At 37.6% G+C, this 22308-nt stretch overlaps 1 protein-coding gene across 13 annotated transcripts in view; it reads right to left on the bottom strand.

Moving 5' to 3' along the window:
• dpr8 (defective proboscis extension response 8) overlaps positions 1-22308 on the bottom strand; it is a 306666-nt gene that overhangs the window by 132433 nt on the left and 151925 nt on the right. For all 13 annotated transcript variants that reach the window (XM_089473008.1, XM_089472998.1, XM_089473004.1 and 10 more), the window contains one exon: positions 6810-6937. In XM_089473008.1, the coding sequence (XP_089329134.1) occupies positions 6810-6937 (128 nt within the window). The remainder of the gene's footprint in view (positions 1-6809; positions 6938-22308) is intronic.

The following is a 22308-nucleotide window of genomic DNA, read 5'->3' as shown; positions in this document are numbered from 1 at the left end:
ATTGGTCTCAAGTATCAAAATTTTTGATCAGACTACGATCTAATTTAATATCTATTAAACTAAAGTACAATTTAGATATTTCGGTACCAACCATACTTAACACTTCTTTATCGATTGAAACTGGTGATAAACCACAATCAACAGAAGAAACTAACACTGACCAAATAGAGTCAGAAGAACTAAACACAGATCTTAAAATAGAAGAACAGGATTTAAATAACCATACTATTCCCGCTGTTTTGATGCCAGATCCAGAAATTTTACAGATTCCGATACGTCTTCAGATAACAATATCACAATGGCACAAACAAATATTGAATTCATAAATACGGCAACTAAGCTTATACCAGCCAATGACGGTAAAGCTGAAAATTTGCAAAGTTTTGTAGATGCACTACAAATATTGAATTTCATAAAAGGCGAACACGAAGAATTAGTAATTTCGATAATAAAATCAAGGCTAAAAGGTGTCGCTAGAAATTTACTAGAAAACAAGTAAGAAAGCTCTAGTCGAGACTGCTCGACTACAAGATCCCCTGAACCCTTGGAGCAATAGATATTTCAATAATTTTTCGCGTCTTTCAGCTTACATAAGAAACACGACACGAACTGCGAACTGCGACACACATACACTCACACATGCATACACACACAAACGCACACACAGGCACACATACACACACACGCATACAGACACACATACACACACACATACACAAACACATACACACACAAGCACCCACGCATAAAAACGCATGGGCTGCAGTGTGCGCTTACTATGAGAACTTAATTGCTTAATAACTTTTTTTGTGGACGTACGATCTTCATGAAACTTTCAGATTATGATTATAACATGAATATACATGTAATTGCCAAAGCACAAGTCTCTAGTATTTGAAATACGCTTTTTACAAAAGTGAGGGTGAGGGGGTGAATTTAGAGGTGGGGGGTAAATTTTAACAAAAACCGAAATTGTATAAATTGCATATAAGCATACATTAAAAATTTGGAGACTCTAGCAATAAAGGTGTAGAAGATATAATTTTATAACTGGGTTTCGATAAGGTTTTTTATCGATAAAAAAAGATCGGGATGAGTTATCGATTTTTAATGATAAACTTGATATGCGCGCTGTAATTACGGACATTTTAAAAAAATTTGAAGTCTCTAGCTCTTATATCTTCTGAAATCGACGCGTTCATACATACGGACAGACGGACAGACGGACAGACGGACGGACGGACAGACGGACAGACGGACAGACAGACGGACAGGGCCAAATCAACTCAGCTCGTCGCCCTGATCAAGAATATATATACTTTGTGGGGTCTGCCACGCCTCCTTCTGCCTGTTACATACATTTCAACAAAACCATTATACCCTGATTTCCCATTGAAAATGGGTTCAGGGTATAAAAATGAAACATCTATATCTGAAATCATTTCTAAATTAAAACTCAATGTAAAAGGCGAAACTGTACAAGTGTTATCAGCAAAACTGATGAACATACAGCAACGCAACAAAACTGCTAACCAATACACACAAGAGGTTGAGCAGGTGCGTACATAAAAGACGGCTTATCTCTAGAGTTAGCCAGAAGTTATTCTTCTCAGCATGCTGTCAAAGCAATGACTGCAAACTGCACAATAGATAAGGTAAAACTTATCATGCAAGCAGGCACCTTCAACAATATGAATGAGGCCGTCTCCAAATTTGTTAATTGTTGCACAGAGGCAACCGGGCAGCAAAACTCTGTCCTATATTACAATAATAATTCACAGCGCGGCGGAAACCGCGGACGCGGAAATTATAAAGGTAGTTTTCGCGGTCGCAACAATAACAATAATTACAATAACAATAATTATAATAACAATAATGGACGAGGCCAATATAGAGGAAACTCAAGAGGCCGTGGCAACTCGAATAGAGGCCACAACAATAATAACCAGGGCAATATAAGAGTTACCAATAATACCTCGGAAAACTCGAATCCCCCTTTAAATGCTCGACAGTAGAAATTGCAAGGGTTCATACAATTAATCTCAGTCAGAACATATTTGTATCATTCAACCATGTGCCTACAGGAAAAAAATTGTCTTTTTAGTAGACACAGGTGCAGACATTTCAGTAGTTAAAGAAAATTTTGATGTCTTTCATGACATACAACGCAATTATATTATAGACATAAAAGGAATAAGTAATGAAGTGACCAAATCCAAGGGGTTAACTTCTATTGAGATACAGACCACTAAATACATACTCAAACACGATTTTCATATCATAGATCTACAATTCGCCATTCCTTGTGATAGCATATTAGGAATCGATTTCATAAAAAAATACAACTGTAAATTAGACTTCAAGCCTTCTGAAGATTGGCTTATAATCAGACCCAATAACCTAAAATTAACCAATAACCAATAACCAATAACATACAGTTCTGGCAACAACTCAATACTTCTGCCAGCGAGATCCCAGGTTATTAGAAAAATCGATCTGAATTCAATAGAAGACAGTGTATTGATTCCAAATCAAGAAATTCAGTATGGTATTTACATAGCAAGTACCATAGCAACACCTAAGAACGCTTTTATAAGACTACTAAATACAACAAATAAAGATCAAGTAGTCAATACAAGTAATTTATAGTTTGAATCACTTTCAAACTACGAAGTAGTAAAAACTAATAGTGAAAATAGAAAGCAATCTGTATTATCTCAACTAGAAAAAAACTTTCCTCCACAATTCAAATCGCAGCTTTCAAACTTATGCACCACTTTACATGGCGACCGTGACATGATGATATATTTGGATTGGAATCCGAAACAATCAGCACAAATAATTTTTATAAACAAAAACTGAGATTAAAAGATGATGAACCAGTGTACACAAAAAACTATAGAAGCCCACACAGTCATGTTGATGAAATACAAAAACAAGTCGGAAAATTGATAAAAGACGGAATTGTCGAATAATCTGTATCTGAATATAATAGCCCATTATTACTTGTCCCTAAAAAATCATCCCCAGGATCAGATCAAAAGAAATGGCGATTGGTAATTGACTATCGTCAAATTAATAAAAAACTACTGTCCGATAAATTTCCACTCCCAAGAATTGATGATATTTTGGATCAACTTGGACGAGCAAAATATTTTTCATGCCTTGACTTAATGTCTGGATTTCATCAAATTGAACTCGAAGAAAGTTCAAGAGACATAACGTCATTTTCAACGAGCAATGGCTCGTATCGCTTCACGCGATTGCCGTTTGGTCTAAAAATAGCGCCTAATTCATTTCAAAGAATGATGACTATAGCATTCTCTGGATTAGAACCTTCACAAGCATTCCTTTATATGGATGACTTAATAGTTATAGGTTGTTCCGAAAAACATATGCTTAAAAACTTAACAGACGTTTTTGAGAAATGTAGGAAATACAATCTAAAGTTACATCCAGAAAAATGTTCATTTTTTATGCATGAGGTGACTTTTCTTGGTCATAGATGCACAGATAAAGGAATACTTCCAGATGACAAGAAATATGAAGTCATCATGAATTACCCAGTCCCGCACAATGCGGATAGCGCCAGACGTTTTGTAGCCTTTTGCAATTATTATAGACGATTTATTAAAAATTTCGCCGAATATTCCCGGCACATAACAAGATTATGTAAAACAAGTAAGAAAGCTCTAGTCGAGACTACTCGACTACGAGATCCCCTGAACCCTTGGAGTAATAGCTATTTCAATAATTTTTCGCGTCTTTCAGCTTACACAAAAAACACGCACACACACACACACACACACACGCACACACACACACACACACAAACAATTACATACATCTACACACACAAGCATAAACACGCATGGGCGGCAGTGTGCGCTTACTATGAGAACTTAATTGCTTAATAACTTTTTTTGTGGACGTACGATCTTCATGAAACTTTCAGATTATGATTATAACATGGATATGCATGTAATTGCCAAAGCACAAGTCTCTAGTATTTGAAATACGCTTTTTACAAAAGTGAGTGTGAGGTGGTGAATTTAAGGGTGAAGAGTAAATTTTAACAAAAACCGAAATTGTATAAATTGCATATAAGCATACATTAAAAATTTGGAGACTCTAGCAATAAAGGTGTAGAAGATATAATTTTATAACTGGTTTTCGATAAGGTTTTTTATCGATAAAAAAGATCGGGATGAGTTATCGATTTTTAATGATAAACTTGATATGCGCGCTGTAATTACGGACATTTAAAAAAAAAATTTGAAGTCTCTAGCTCTTATATCTTCTGAAATCGACGCGTTCATACATACGGACGGACGGACAGACGGACGGACGGACGGACGGACAGACAGACGGACAGGGCCAAATCGACTCAGCTCGTCGTTATATTCATAATCTAAAAGTTTCATGAAGATAGTCCATCCATAAGAAAAGTTATTAAATAATTAAGTTCTCATAACACTGCAGTCAATGCGTGTTTAGGTGTGCGTACATATGCCTGTGTGTGTGCGTGTATGTGTGCATATGCGAATAATTATTGAAATATCAGTTGCTCGAAGGGTTCTGGGGATCTCGTAGTCGAGTAGTCTCGAATAGAGCTTTCTTACTTGTTATACCCTGAACCCATTGAAAATAGGAAATCAGTGTATAATGGTTTTGTTGAAATGTATGTAACAGGCAGAAGGAGGCGTGGCAGACCCCACAAAGTATATATATTCTTGATCAGGGCGACGAGCTGAGTTGATTTGGCCCTGTCCGTTTGTCCGTATGTTTGAACGCGTCGATTTCCGAAGATATAAGAGCTAGAGACGAATTTTTTTTTTAAATGACCGTTTATACAGCGCGGACGTCGAGTTTGCTTTTAAAATTCGATAAATCATCCCGTTATGTTTTATCGAGTAAAAACATTCAAGTTCAAGTCAGATGCCACTATAGCTAATTGTGAATGTTTTTCATTTTTTTAAATTTCTCAAATATTCAATATAATATGTAGATCATATGCTGAAAGTTTCATTAAATTCCGTTCAGTCAAAAATTAATAAAAAATAATCAAATATTTGGCCAATTAACAAACGCACGTGCAGCAGCTACAACAGCATCGTATACGTGTGCACACATACATTCAAACTTCTTCTGGAACATTCTTTGAATCAATTCACCTGTTACTTTGGTTTAGTTTTGGTAGATGGCGCTGCAGCAGTGAATCTATTTGAGTTTTATCAGCGCAGCTTTCAGAAGTGAGGTGGCGTAGAGTGATAGCGGCGTGACGCTAGATCGAGAAGTCGCGGGCTCGAATCCCGATCGGTCCAACTGATGTTAATTTTTTTAATTGTTTCAAAATATTTTTCTATTTTCATAAATGAGTTTTTCATTTAATCTATATTTTAAATACACCGAAATTTAAATTTTAACCATACTAAATGTGCGTTTTTAAAAGTTTGGTTATGCTAGCAGATTCTTAGAATCACATCAGCAGTTAGTTTGGTTTAGTTTTGCTAGGTGTCGCTGCAGCAGTGAATCTATTTCAGTTTTGCCACCGCAGCTTCCGAAAGTGAGGTGGCGTAGAGTGATAGCGGCGTGACGCTAGATCGCGGGTTCGAATATCGAGCGGTGCAACTTAGGTTAATTTTGTTAATTGGCTCAAAATAGTTTTCCATATTTTTGAGTATTGTATTTCATTTATATTTTTAAATACATCCAAATTGAAATTTTAGCCATACTAAATGGGCATTTTTATTAGTTGGGTTCAGGGTAGTATCTAGTCGAGCACTCTCGACTAGAGTTTTCTTACTTGTTTGTAAATTTTTTTTTTATAGCTTATTTATACATATGTACAAATACATCAGTAGATGGCTGACGCATATAAATGTCGCAATTTGGGCAATATAAATGCCGATCGCCACGTTCCTAGTGGCCGCAGACTCCTCATTTTTGGCCAGTCCTTAGAACGAGCAACCGGTAACCTAAATGCAAAGTATGAATTCTTACGCTAAAAAAATGTGAAAATTACAGGGTATTTTTGGTATGCCACCACCCCAAGGAGGCGTAAAAATTATATTTGGTTACCGATAGAGGAGGTTACCAGCAACTCAACTATCTAAATTTGAAGCTTCTAGCTATTATACTTTAAAAGATATAAGATTTTGTGATTTGCCATGCCCCCTATGGGCGGACCTATATCTACCAAACCTCGTTAGATTTGGGTGGTCAACCCGCGTATATATAATAAATTTCAGGTCTCAAGCATCAATAGTGCCTAACATATAGCAGAATTCGAAAAATCACTATGTCTTCAGGCCGATTTGCCACGCCCCAGAGGGCGGATCGAAATAATTTTAAGACATTATAAATCGGAGATATACACGAGTATGTGTTCCAAATTTCAAGTCTGTAGCTTCAATAGCGTCGAAGTAGACTGCGTTCATACGGACAGCAAGACGGACATTGCACAAATCCAATATACTCATTTCACTTTCTTGAAATGCGTATAAACATATCGGATTATCGGAATCTTGTACGGCGTATGGTATACACGTGTATGCATACAAAATTTCAGCTCTCTAACTTTGGTATCTTCTGAAATCTAAGGGTTTTATATGGATGGACGGACAGACGGACAGGGCTATATCGACTCAGCTCGACGTCCTGATCGAGAATATATATAGTTTAGGGGTCTGCGATGATTCCTTCTGTCTGTTACATTCTTTTCACGAAACCATTATACTCTGATTTCAGATTGAAAATGGGTTCAGGGTATGAAAATTAATTATGATGATAAATATATTGACACTCACCTGACGGTTGTGGGACCAGACGACGGTGGGCGGTGGTTCAGGTGCAAATCTAACAATGCAAGTTAAATTGATGGTAGACCCTTTATTAATGTGTAACTCAGGGCCGCCGATAACCTCAGTAACAGGCTCTGTAAAGATAATATATTTTAATACTAGCTGGCCCGGTAAACGTTGCATTGCCCTATCCATTATTTCTAGATAAAAAATTGTTGAAAGCTATGTTGTTCAGGTTGGGATACACTCTGATTAATTTATTAATCGGATTTTCATTCAAGCACCTTGTGGTAAACGACATTCTTCGATTTTTGGTCAGGTGCAAGAACAAATAATGCCGATGGTTTGCCAACACGTGAGCATGCCATGTACAATTGACCATGAGAAAAGCACGCATTTTCTAGATTGAGGCTGCAAATAGTCAAAGATTGGCCCTGTGATTTGTTGATCGTTATGGCGAAGGCAAGACGAATCGGGAATTGAATTCGTTTAAACTCAAAGGGCATATCTGTTGGGATCATCGGAATCCTAGGAATAAGAACTTCCTCAACTTTAAATTTTCCTTTGAGTATCGACGCGTGAATCACATTGCTCATCAGGTTTCTTATCACCAAACGCGTTCCATTGTACAGTTTTGGTTGGTTTAAAGTTCTAAGCATGATAACTACCGAGCCAACCTTCAGTTGTAAATTGTGTGGTGGTAAACCAGGCACATCCAAGGATAATTAGTGGATAATTAGTTGGATAATTAGTGGCTTCTTCTTCGTTTGTTACACAGTCGATAGATTTGAACGATTTTATTTTATAACTTGATATGTGCTGGACCAATTTTCATTGGATTTGTTGGATTTGCCTCCGCTACGCGTAGGATAGTAGATCTTAAAAATACTGAAAAAATTTGACGAATACTTGAAAAACGCGTTTTCCCTAAAGATTCAAAATTCCATTGATACTCAGTAGGCTTGATAATAGTGACAGTTTTCGGTCCTGCTCTCATATTATACAATAGTATAGAAGTAAATAAACAAATGTAGTCAGCCAGCCTACGGCACAGCCACAGGCGAACCTGACTATTCATAAAGAAAAGCACATTTGATAAAAATAATACGCGTGCGTACAGAAGTTAAATATCTCTTCGTTCATGTGTCCCAGCTGGTCTTTAATCTGCTCTGATTTCTACTTTATAGTCATCTCTTGGCATGCGCTCTAAAACAGTCTTGAACAGCTTGACCAATGCATGATGTTCGTGAAGCATTTGCTGCAAATCTTGGAGAATTGCTCTTTTCATAGCTGTGTTGATTTCTTGACGCCGGTCAAGTTGTTCTTCCATATTGCCCATGAAGTATATTTGCAAGAATTTGTGCTGTGCATCTTCAATAGGTTGCAATGATCCACTGCGATGGCCAATCTGGCCTTGAATCTTTAAATTCAAAGCCATAGTTATAGTTAAATTTACAAACACTTTTTACAGAAATCTAACAAACTACATTATTCCAAATTTTTTATTTATCATTTTTTTTTTTATCATAGAAAATAAAATTTTTAACGTAAATTACCTTAAATGTCGGATTATGTCCGTCTCCAATAATTACCGCCCCAAATGAAGTCATTTGGAAACAGGCATTGTATTTTTGAGTGTTCGCTAGAAAATGTCGTGATTCTAGTGTTTCGCCATAAAGCAGGGAACGCAATGGCTCTGGTGGCGGGACCACTAATGGTAATGTCACTTTACCACTAAGGCAGCACAAACCGGGCGTATCACCAGCAAACTTCAATGCGCCACAATGCTGGCAAACAACGACCATTGGACCAATGCAAACTAAACGATTCAAGCTGTAGTCAATGGGGCAATCATATCGAAACGCTGCTCGATAGAAAATGAATCCTTGAACCATTTCTTATTGCTGTTTCACAAGCTGCCTCTCTTTGAGAAGCACGAATTAAGGCCCTTCTTTGCTGGGTACTAACGCGGCGTCTTTCTCGGGCTATTTCTCGTTCTTCGTCAGATAATTGACTCGTGATATTCCGTTGCCTAATTGCATCATGGGTCCGTCGGGAAAGATTAGATCTTCTAGGACGCGGCATTTTTATTAATAGTAATACTGAATATGCCCTCGCACAAAACCACATAAAACAATCGAGAAATATAAATATAAATAATTTACACAAATTTATGTTTGAGACAAACAAATACCTGAACTTTCGAGATATTTAGCTTCTGTACGCACGCGTATTATTTTTATCAAATGTGCTTTTTTTTATGAATAGTCAGGCTCGCCTGAGGCTGTGGCGTACACTGACTGACTACATTTGTTTATTTACTTCTATACCATTGTATAATATGAGAGCAGGACCGAAAACTGTCACTGTTATCAACCCTGCTGAGTATCAATGGAAATTTTAATCTTTAGGGAAAAACCGCGTTTTTCAAGTATTCGTCAAATTTTTTCAGTATTTTTAAGATCTACTATCCTACGCGTGGCGGAGACAAATCCAACAAATCAAAAACCATGAAAATTGGTCCAGCACATATCAAGTTATAAGTCTCGGGACACTTTCCCACAACTCTCTTTTATATATATAGATTTAACAAGTACTAAGACTCTAGTAGAGACTGCACGACTAGGAGATACCCTGAACCCTCTAAGCTGATATTTTACTTATTTTGCACTTCTTTTTTGCATACATGCATACACACGCATCCACACGCACGTATAATCACGGGCTCTGCTGACTGCACAGTTAGCAGCGACAGCGCTTGGGCTGCGATGCTGTGTGGGCAATATTAAGAGAATTTCATTGTTGAATAGTTTCTTTTGTAGACACACGATCTTTATGAAACTTTTAGAAATGCGTCTTTTTTCAAATTTTGGACGAAGGGGCGTGGTATCCAAAATCTGTAAATTACAAAAACTTCGTTTCGATCAACTGGTTAAACACAGTAAATCTGAAGTCTCTAGGTCTGAAAGAGTTCAAATTAGGCTGATAAAACGAAATAAATTTATCGATTACTCATGATAAAAAGTTATCGGATGAGTTATCGATTATACAAAAATGATAAACTTGTACTGCGTATGGTACACACGAGTATGCATGCCGAATTTCAGCTCTCTAGCTCGTATAACTTCTGAGATCGACGCACTCACGGACGGACAGGGCTATATCCACTCAGCTCGTCGTGCTGATCAAGAAGATTTATACTTTTTAGGGTCTGCCACGCCTTCTTCTGCCTGTTACATACATTTCAACAAAACCATTATACCCTGATTTCCCATTGAAAATGGTTTCGGCACCCAAGCGACTAAAAGAAGCGTTAGCTCAAATAGGAGTTACCCTAAAGGGTTTGTCTGCCTTATTTGGGGGTCAGCGGCGTATAAGTACCTAAATGAGAGAGGAGCTGGCTAGGCTGGTCAGTTTCCACAAGATGGCCGAAGCGTTCCGTAACCGACCGATTAAAAACTGTGAGGTGCAAACCACGCCGCTCTTGAGACAGTCGTTGAAGGATGCAAGCCTATGCAGAAACGACCCAAAACTGACGCAATCGCGATTTCAGGCGTAGGTGGCTATGCGGACATGCTTCGCGTAGTCAAGAGCGACCCAAATTTAAAGCATCTGAGCGGCGACGTTCAAGGCATTAGGAAGACAGCTAAGGGGGACCTTTTGTTGTTGTTGTAGGAAGCCGGAGCATAGTGCTGAGGCACTGCACAAAGCTGTAGGTAAGGCCTTGGGCGACCGAGCGGTAGTTAAAACACTTACCGAATCGGCTCAAGTTGAGATTCGTGACCTAGATGAGTTAGCGAGCAAAGAGGAGACCTTGGAGTCAATTAGGGCGGAGTTGGAGGATCGCTCACTCCCCATTGAGGCTATCAAGTCGCTTCGAGCGGCTTTTGGTGTACAGCAAAGAGCTACAGTTGTTCTTCCAATTGGAAAAGCTAAAACTCTGCTCGAGCTGTCCAAAATCAGAATTGGATGGGTTGTATGCCGTATCCGAGCCGTGAACCAGCCTAAACTGTTTCAAGTGCCTCGATTATGGACATATTGCAGCCAATTGCGGAAGCGACTGTGATTTAACCTTTTCAGGTGTGGAGAGATGGGTCACAGTGCAGAAGCTTGTTGTTTGCAATCACCAAAATATAGCCTCTGCGTCCGAAAAGGCGAAAAGCAGACCACTCAGCAGGCAGCTTCAACTGCCCATCCTACCGTGAAGCTGCGAGTAAAATGAAATTTTGAGGTTCCTGCAGCTTAACTTAAATCATTGTGTTGCTGCCCAAGATTTACTAGAGCAGACCATAAGACAAAAATGTATAGACGAGGCCTTTCTCAGTGAGCCTCATTACTGTAAGACCGCCTGCCATAGAACTTTGTCAACAGACACTAAAGGCAAAGCTGTGCTGTGGGTATGCGGCAACTCACCGAATGTACTTTCGAATGTTAAGTCATTTTATGGGCTCGTACGTGGCCAATATGGTAACTTATGGCTCTACAGTTGCTACCTAGCTCCCTGAATTCACAAGGCCATTGTAACAGGAGACTTTAATTCATGGGCGTTAGAATGGAGTAGCCACAGAACAAATGCCAGAGACCGTATCCTACTGGAGATCTTCCCGACATACTGCTCAACACTGGCCACGAGTTCACCTTCAGTTGGGCTGGATGCGGATCTGTAATTGACATTACTTTTGTCACCTCATCCCTTTTTCGGGAATCAACATGTGGCCATTGCGATAGCTATACGGGCAGCGATCATTCGGCATTTCTGTTCACAATAGGTGAGCCAACTGCCTGGCCTTCAGTCGCTTGGCACAGTTGGTAATGCTGAGGCCAGAGCATGCGAACTAGTAGCTCAAAGACTGCAATAGCAGCATGTTACGCCGCAAGCAGCTCTCGCGACAACAAGAGCCTATGTATTAGTGGAGTGAAATTCGACGCAAATGCATTCAGGCGAAAAGAAGCTACCAATGCACTATAGGAAACAAGTAAGAAAGCTCTAGTCGAGACTGCTCGACTACGAGATCCCCTGAACCCTTGGAGCAATAGATATTTCAATAATTTTTCGCGTCCTTCAGCTTACACAAGAAACACGCACACACACACACGCACGTACGCACATACAGGCATACATACACACACACGCATACAGACACAAACGCATACACACTCACATACACACCCACATACATACACATACACAAACACATACACACACAAGCACCCACGCATAAACACGCATGGGCTCAGTGTGCGCTTACTATGGGAACTTAATTGTTTAATAACTTTTTTTATGGACGTACGATCTTCATGAAACTTTTAGATTATGATTGTAACATGAATATGCATGTAACTGCTAAAGCACAAGTCTCTAGTATTTGAAATACGCTTTTCACGAAAGTGAGGGTGAGGGGGTGAATTTAAGGGTGGGGGGTAAATTTTAACAAAAACCGAAATTGTATAAATTGCATATAAGCATACGTTAAAAATTTTGAGACTCTAGCAATAAAGGGGTAGAAGATATAATTTTATAACTGGTTTTCGATAAGGTTTTTTATCGATAAAAAAATATCGGGATGAGTTATCGATTTTTAATGATAAACTTGATATGCGCGCTGTAATTACGGACATTTAAAAAAAATTGAAGTCTCTAGCTCTTATATCTTCTGAAATCGACGCGTTCCGTCCGTCCGTCCGTCCGTATGTATGAACGCGTCGATTTCAGAAGATATAAGAGCTAGAGACAACATTTTTTTTTAATGTCCGTTATTATAGCGCGCATATCAAGTTTATCATTAAAAATCGATAACTCATTCCGATCTTTTTTTATCGATAAAAAACCTTATCGAAAACCAGTTATAAAATTATATCTTCTACACCTTTATTGCTAGAGTCTCCAAATTTTTAATGTATGCTTACATGCAATTTATACAATTTCGGTTTTTGTTAAAATTTACCCCCAACCCTTAAATTTACCCCCTCACCCTCACTTTTGTAAAAAGCGTATTTCAAATACTAGAGACTTGTGCTTTGGCAATTACATGCATATCCATGTTATAATCATAATCGCACGATAAACGCAAAATTATTAAGAAAACAAGTAAGAAAGCTCTAGTCGAGACTGCTCGACTACGAGATCCCCTGAACCCTTGGAGCAATAGATATTTCAATAATTTTTCGCGTCTTTCAGCTTACACAAGAAACACGCACACACACACACACACAGGCATACATACACACACACGCATACAGACACAAACGCATACACACACTCACATGCACACACACATACACAAACACATACATACACATACACAAACACATACACACACATACACAAACACATACATACACATACACACACATACACAAACACATACACACACAAGCACCCACGCATAAACACGCATGGGCTGCAGAGAGCGCTTACTATGAGAACTTAATTGCTTAATAACTTTTTTTGTGGACGTACGATCTTCATGAAACTTTCAGATTATGATTATAACATGGATATGCATGTATTGCCAAAGCACAAGTCTCTAGTATTTGAAATACGTTTTTTACAAAAGTGAGGGTGAGGGGGTGAATTTAAGGGTTGAGGGTAAATTTTAACAAAAACCGAAATTATATAAATTGCATGTAAGCATACATTAAAAATTTGGAGACTCTAGCAATAAAGGTGTAGAAGATATAATTTTATAACTAGTTTTCGATAAGGTTTTTTATCGATAAAAAAAGATCAGGATGAGTTATCGAATTTTAATGATAAACTTGATATGCGCGCTGTAATTACGGACATTTAAAAAAAAATTTGAAGTCTCTAGCTCTTATATCTTCTGAAATCGACGCGTTCATACATACGGACAGACGGACAGACAGACGGACAGGGCCAAATCAACTCAGCTCGTCACCCTGATCAAGAATATATATACTTTGTGGGGTCTGCCACGCATCCTTCTCCCTGTTACATACATTTCAACAAAACCATTATACCCTGATTTCCCATTGAAAATGGGTTCAGGGTATAAAAACCAGCAATAGCTCAACCGCTTGTACAGCTTTGGCCGCACATGTGGCCGAATCTATGTCAGCGATGACTGTTTGGCGAGTACTTAAGAGCTCAGGAATCATAAATAGGTCTAAACTGGCCAAGGCATCCATGTTGCTAAGTCGCCACAAGGTTGTTCGACCTGGTTTTGCCGAAGGACATACTGCGACCGATCTGACATACGCGCGTTTGAATCATCGTCTTTTGGCTTAAAGTATATTTATAAATTTTTACCCTAACAGGTCATATTTTCTGATGAGAAGTAGTTTAACCTGGATGGTCCTGATGGGTTTGATATTTATTAGCATGATTTGAGGAAGGATCCTATGCTTTTTTTTTCAAGGACAGACTTCGGAGATGGCTCCGTCACGATTTGGGGTCCATTTTTAGACTCATTCACGAAAGTGAAATGAGTATATTGGTTTTGTGCAATGTCCGTCTTGCTGTCCGTCTGTCCGTATGAACGCAATCTATTTCGACGCTATTGAAGCTAGAGACTTGAAATTTGGAACACATACTCGTGTATATCTCCCACTAGGGGCGTGGCAAATCGGAGAATGCATTTTCCGATATACCAGAAATCATGTTTGTTGAAGAGCTAGAAAGCTGAAATTTGGTATGTAGGTCCGCGCCGATCAGCCAAGATCACAAGCTATGGTGGATATATCTCCGCCCATTAGGGGCTTGGCAAATCGGATAAAACTGTATCTCCTAAAGTTATAAACCTAGAATGCTGAAATTTTGCGTGTAAGCTGATGCTTTAATTCTATGAAGATATGTGAAAAAATTATATATCTACGCCCACTAGGGGCGTGGCAAATCGGACCTGAAGATATAGTGATTTTTCAAATTCTGCTATATTTTAGGCACTATTGATGCTAGAGACCTGAAATTTTGTATATATACGCGGATTGACCACCCACGTCCAACGAGCTATGTTAGATATATGTCCGCCTGTAGGGGGCGTGGCAAACCGCAAAAGTTTATATCTCCTACAGTTTAAGATGGATAGTTAAGTTACTGGTGGCCTCTATCGATGCCCCAAAAATAATTTTTAAGCCTCTTTAGGGGCGTGGCATATCGAAAAATACCCTGTAATTTTCACATTTTTTGAGCGTAAGAATTCAAATTTTGCACTTAGGTAACCGGTTTCTCGTTCTAAAAACTGGCTAAAATTGAGGAGTCGACGGCCACTAGGGGCGTGGCAATCGGCATTTACAGTGCCCGAATTGCGACATTTATATGCGTCAGCCATCTATTTATGTATATGTACACATAAGTAGGCTTAATAGGCATTGATAGCACGGAAGGAAACATTTTTATAAAATTAATAAAATATAAAAAAGTTAAAATAACAAAAATTTGCAATGTACAAAAAAGTGTTTTCAGCGGGATTTGAGCTCGCACCCAACCCAAACAGCATGTTTGTCAAAATAGGCGCTTTAGCCTACAGCATCACCGCGTCGTTTCGATCAAGATTAGTTAAAACGAAATCACATAGCAAAGAAAAGCCAGTGTAGCGGCTGGAAATTCAAAAACAATGCAAAGACAAATCAATCGCAACAGGATTCTTAAAATATGCTAGAGCACGCATTTATGTGTACATACATACACACATACAAATGAGCGCGTGTATAAGGCTGGAATGCTTGATGCTATGCGTGCAGGCTTACATATATAATTATATATACATATGTATGTATTTGCGTATATGTATTTGAGGGCTATTTAAAAAGAAACAAATTTAAACTTCTAAAATTATTCGACTAAGAAAATGAAAAGTATTAAGTGCCATTCAGTCAAGCTCGCACCTTCCCAATAAAATATCTATTTTATAAAAAACTAAATATGTATGAAAAAATAAAAAAAATAACACAGTAAAGGTTCGAACCTCCCCTACTCTAACATTACTTGCGTCGCCCTTAGCACCCGCGCCGCTGCTTTGCTCGAGCAATCAGTTGCTAAAATAGAATAGCTTAATAAGAGAGCGTCATCAGACAAAACTACAGTAACGGCTAGAAAGTCCAGAAATCAATCGAAATTCTAAGAATGTGAGAAAAGGCGCGCTTCTGTCTGTACGCATAGAATAGACGATGAGTGTGTGCACAAGCATAGGAAAATCGCGCTGATCTGCTGTTAGCTTGAAGCCGGTATCCAATGTATGGATATAAATATATAATAAAAATCAAAATTGTATAAATTATATATGTATGTAATTTGAGTGCAATAGCTATCGATGATTTTCCAATTTTAATGGCATCATGCCGTGTTTTTTGCTGCGCACTAGACTTGAAAATTGCACTATATACTCTGGTTGACAGCGTTTGGGCTGTGAATGAGTCTTCTGCTATCGGTATCGCCCGATTGCAACGTTCTTACTTGTTTTCATTTGGTACCTGGGAATTGAAGTTTGTAACGAACCGAATGAACAGTGAAGAGTATATTCAGGCTCTGGTTAGTAGTCTCATTCCATATTCAAGGGAATTACGTGAGAAACCAATGGCTTTCCCACAGGATAATGCCAGAATCCACGTGGGCAGACGTACAAAGGAGTGTTTGGAGGAATGTCATGTTGATGTCCTTGACTGGCCAGCATGTTTTTCGGATCTCAACCCGATAATCTAACAAAATGTGTGTATGCCAAAAATCGACAGTTGGAGACATTTGGATATCTTAAAACGCAAATTCTAAATGAATGACAAAGTTTCGAAAAGGACCTTTTATTAAATTTAGTGGTATTTTTTTTTACAAAAATATGAATATGGGCTATAATTTTGATACAGCAAATGGTGCTGTTTTTCTTTGTTTTTTACTTCTTTTTAAGAAATCATTATTAAGTCGTAAATTTTAAGTGAAAAAGTTTTTTGCCGTTCATAATTGAAATATTGAACTACTCATTTTTGAAGATTTTGAGGAAATATGCCATTTGGGAAAAGTTTTCAGCCGATTCGTTTCAGTGGATTAAAAGTGGGCTATAATTATGATAAGCACTGTATATTTTAATATTTGAGCACTTAACGCTCTACATTTTTTCCTATTTATATAAGGCTAAGAAAAGATAGCAAATAGTGTGTTCCTCTTGTCTTGCAAGATCAGAAGCAAATTTTATCTGCACTTGAGTGCCGGCTTCTTCATAATTAGCTTCCTTATGGAGAATTTTATTTCGCGAGGACCTCGTCTCTTTTAAGTTTCTCAATATTCTTCCCATGAATGACCTTTTATGAATTTTTATAGATTCCGGCTAGTTTTTGTCAAAATTTTTTAATAAAATCAATAAATTTGACAACTTGAGCAGAAATAATGTTCTCCATACTTTCGTTCATATTGTTATTCATTTTCTCAACGATAGAAAATTTTGTTTGGCTCTACTTGGCGATTTTTGCTTGACCATACGTCTACAAAATCCTAGCTTTGAAACTCATATTTTATTAGAAAAAAAAATTTTTTTTTTTCGAAATGGAGCAAAAAGGAGCAAAAACGGTTATTAGCCTCTAATAATAGAGGGTTCACACAATACGTGTACAATTAAACTTCATCACTACTTTCCTCTTTTTGTAACTTATACTCCACGAAACACGAACAATTTTTTATACAATGAACCCATTTTCAATGGGAAATCAGGGTATAATGGTTTTGTTGAAATGTATGTAACAGGCAGAAGGAGGCGTGGCAGACCCCACAAAGTATATATATTCTTGATCAGGGCGACGAGCTGAGTTGATTTGGCCCTGTCTGTCTGTCTGTCCGTCTGTCCGTATGTATGAACGCGTCGATTTCAGAAGATATAAGAGCTAGAGACTTCAATTTTTTTTTTTTTTTAAATGTCCGTAATTACAGCGCGCATATCAAGTTTATCATTAAAAATCGATAACTCATCCCGATCTTTTTTTATCGATAAAAAACCTTATCGAAAACTAGTTATAAAATTATATCTTCTACACCTTTATTGCTAGAGTCTCCAAATTTTTAATGTATGCTTACATGCAATTTATACAATTTCGGTTTTTGTTAAAATTTACCCCCAACCCTTAAATTCACCCCCTCACCCTCACTTTTGTAAAAAACGTATTTCAAATACTAGAGACTTGTGCTTTGGCAATACATGCATATCCATGTTATAATCATAATCTGAAAGTTTCATGAAGATCGTACGTCCACAAAAAAAGTTATTAAGCAATTAAGTTCTCATAGTAAGCGCTCTCTGCAGCCCATGCGTGTTTATGCGTGGGTGCTTGTGTGTGTATGTGTTTGTGTATGTGTGTGTATGTGTATGTATGTGTTTGTGTATGTGTGTGTATGTGTTTGTGTATGTGTATGTATGTGTTTGTGTATGTGTGTGTGCATGTGAGTGTGTGTATGCGTTTGTGTCTGTATGCGTGTGTGTGTATGTATGCCTGTGTGTGTGTGTGTGTGCGTGTTTCTTGTGTAAGCTGAAAGACGCGAAAAATTATTGAAATATCTATTGCTCCAAGGGTTCAGGGGATCTCGTAGTCGAGCAGTCTCGACTAGAGCTTTCTTACTTGTTTTATTTTTTAGTTCAAATACACGACATCAAAACATAGAAAAACAAGTAAAACAAGTAAGAAAGCTCCAGTCGAGACTGCTCGACTAGGAGATACCCTGAACCCTCCAAGCTGATATTCTAATCATTCTGCACTTCTTTTATGCACACATACATACACATGCATCCACACGCACGCATAAGCCTGCGCTCTGCTAACTGCGCAGTAAGCAGCGACTGCGCTTGGGCTGCGCTGCAGTGTGGGCAATATTATGAGAATTTATTTGTTAAATAATTTCTTTTGTAGACATATGATCTTAATGAAACTTTTAGAGCGTAATCATATGGTTAATATGTATGTATATTCCAAAGCCCAAGTCTCTAGTATTTGAAATACGCTTTTTACAAAAGTGAGGGTGAGGGGGTGAATTTAAGGGTGGGGGGTAAATTTTAACAAAAACCGAAATTGTATAAATGGCATATAAGCATACATTAAAAATTTGGAGACTCTAGCAATAAGGGTGTAGAAGATATAATTTTATAACTGGTTTTCGATAAGGTTTTTTATCGATAAAAAAAGATCGGGATGAGTTATCGATTTTTAATGATAAACTTGATATGCGCGCTGTAATTACGGACATTTAAAAAAAAATTTGAAGTCTCTATCTCTTATATCTTCTGAAATCGACGCGTTCATACATACGGACGGACGGACGGACGGACGGACAGACAGACGGACAGGGCCAAATCAACTCAGCTCGTCGCCCTGATCAAGAATATATATACTTTGTGGGGTCTGCCACGCCACCTTCTGCCTGTTACATACTTTTAACAAAACCATTATACCCTGATTTCCCATTTTCAATGGGTTCAGGGTATACAAATTCTAGTCGAGAGTGCTCGACTAGATACTACCCTGAACCCAACAAATAAAAATGCTCATTTAGTATGGGTGAAATTTCAATTTCAATGTATTTAAAAATATAAATAAAATACCAAACTCATTTAATAAAATATAAACATATTTTGAAACAATTAAAAAAAATTAACATCAGTTGCATCGATCGGGATTCGAACCGCGACTCTTCGATCGAGCGTCACGCTGCTAACACACTAGGCCACCTCACTCCTGCTAGTGGCGCTGGCAAAACTCAAATAGATTCACTGCTGCAGCGCCATCTACCAAAACTAAACGAAACTAACTGCTGATGTGATTCTAAGAATCTGCTAGAATAACCAAACTATTAAAAACGCACATAAAGTATAGTTAAAATTTCAATTTCGGTGTGTTTAAAAATATAAATTAAATAGAAAACTCATTTATGAAAATATAGAAATATTTTGAAACAATTAAAAACAAGTAAGAAAGCTCCAGTCGAGACTGCTCGACTAGGAGATACCCTGAACCCTCCAAGCTGATATTCTAATCATTCTGCACTTCTTTTATGCACACATACATACACATGCATCCACACGCACGCATAAGCCTGCGCTCTGCTAACTGCGCAGTAAGCAGCGACTGCGCTAGGGCTGCGCTGCAGTGTGGGCAATATTATGAGAATTTATTTGTTAAATAATTTCTTTTGTAGACATACGATCTTAATGAAACTTTTAGAGCTTAATCATATGGTGAATATGTGTGTATATTCCAAAGCCCAAGTCTCTAGTATTTGAAATACGCTTTTTACAAAAGTGATGGTGAGGGGGTGAATTTAAGGGTGGGGGGTAAATTTTAACAAAAACCGAAATTGTATAAATTGCATAAAAGCATACATTAAAAATTTGGAGACTCTAGCAATAAGGGTGTAGAAGATATAATTTTATAACTGGTTTTCGATAAGGTTTTTTATCGATAAAAAAAGATCGGGATGAGTTATCGATTTTTAATGATAAACTTGATATGCGCGCTGTAATTACGGACATTTTAAAAAAAATTTGAAGTCTCTAGCTCTTATATCTTCTGAAATCGACACGTTCATACATACGGACGGACGGACGGACGGACAGACAGACGGACAGGGCCAAATCGACTCAGCTCGTCGCCCTGATCAAGAATATATATACTTTGTGGGGTCTGCCACGCCTCCTTCTGCCTGTTACATACTTTTAACAAAACCATTATACCCTGATTTCCCATTTTCAATGGGTTCAGGGTATAAAAATTAACATCAGTTGCATTGATTGGGATTCGAGCCGCGACTTCTCGATCGAGCGTCATGCAGCTAACACACTAGGCCACCCCACTCCTGCTGGTGGCGCTGGCAAAACTCAAATAGATTCACTGCTGCTGCGCCATCTACCAAAACTAAACGAAACTAACAGCTGATGCGATTCAACGAATGTTTCTAGAAGAAGTTTGAATGTATGTGTGCACACGCATACGATGCGTTTGTTAATTGGAAAAATATTTGATTATTTTTTATTAATTTTTGACTGAACGGAATTTAATGAAACTTTCAGCATATGATCTACATATTCTATTGAATATTTGAGAAATTTAAAAAAAAGAAAAATCATTCACAATTAGCTATAGAGGCATCTGATTTGAACTTGAATGTTTTTACTCGATAAAAACATAACGGGATGATTTTTCGAATTTTAAAAGCAAACTCGACGTTCGCGCTGTATATACGGTCATTTAAAAAAAAAATTCAAGTCTCTAGCTCTTATATCTTCGGAAATCGACGCGTTCAAACATACGGACAGACGGACAGACGGACGGATGGACAGACGGACAGACGGACAGACAGACAGACGGACAGGGCCAAATCGACTCAGCTCGTCGCCCTGATCAAGAATATATATACTTTGTGGGGTGTGCCACGCCTCCTTCTGCCTGTTACATACATTTCAACAAAACCATTATACCCTGATTTCCCATTTTCAATGGGTTCAGGGTATAATTAGACAATGAAACTAATGTACTCAAAAATTGAAATTGACAGTTTATAGTATATATTATTAGTAATGTTTTCCATTTTTAAAATATAAAGTTTTCTTTTTATTTACTGCAGCATTAAACTTGAAAGTTGCACAAATTTTCCCGCGTTTTTTTTGCTTACAGAGTAACTCTGGGTCAGGTGACTTTCAGCCTTACATTTTATAGTAGGGAAAATTCATAAAAATTTTTACAAATACTTTCTACTTTAGTTAATATGTTTATTATTGGAAAATAAAAAAATTTTTAATTAACACAAAAAAAATTGCATTTATGCCAAAATTTTTAATTTCATAAAAGGTCTTCCAAAAACGTACTACATTTTCTAGCAAAAAGGTAGTATTAATTAATCATAACATGGGGAGTATTTTTAACAGGGGTAGGTTTTACGCTTACAGACTAACATGTTTGTTGTTTTGATTTTCTTAACATTTAGCTTTCATAATGGTCTATAAAATTTGAATCATGTTTTCTTTTTACTATGCATTATTATTACGTAGAAAACGTTATTTCATTCGAGCAATAAATTAAAATTCATAAAAATTCATATTTTCTCATTATTACTATGTAACTATATATATGTATTTTTCTTTTTCTTAATTTAATTCATTTAAATTTAATTCCAGGAACTTTATAGTTTCATATTTTCTTTCATTCATTCATTCATTATACCCTGAACCCATTGAAAATGGGAAATCAGGGTATAATGGTTTGGTTGAAATGTATGTAACAGGCAGAAGGAGGCGTGGCAGACCCCACAAAGTATATTTATCAGGGAGACGAGCTGACTCGATTTGGCCCTGTCCGTCTGTCTGTCTGTCCGTCTGTCCGTATGTTTGAACGCGTCGATTTCCGAAGATATAAGAGCTAGAGACTTGAATTTTTTTTTTTTAAATGATCGTATATACAGCGCGGACGTCGAGTTTGCTTTTGAAATTCGATAAATCATCCCGTTATGTTTTTATCGAGTAAAAACATTCAAGTTCAAATCAGATGCCACTATAGCTAATTGTAAATGATTTTTCTTTTT

Source organism: Drosophila arizonae, chromosome X, assembly GCF_054131065.1.
Source record: "Drosophila arizonae isolate 15081-1271.41 chromosome X, UAZ_ARI_1.0, whole genome shotgun sequence".
In the NCBI taxonomy this organism is placed as follows: domain Eukaryota; kingdom Metazoa; phylum Arthropoda; class Insecta; order Diptera; family Drosophilidae; genus Drosophila; species Drosophila arizonae.
The sequence above is the reverse complement of the archived record's forward strand: the minus strand, read 5'-3'. Positions and strand labels throughout refer to the sequence as shown.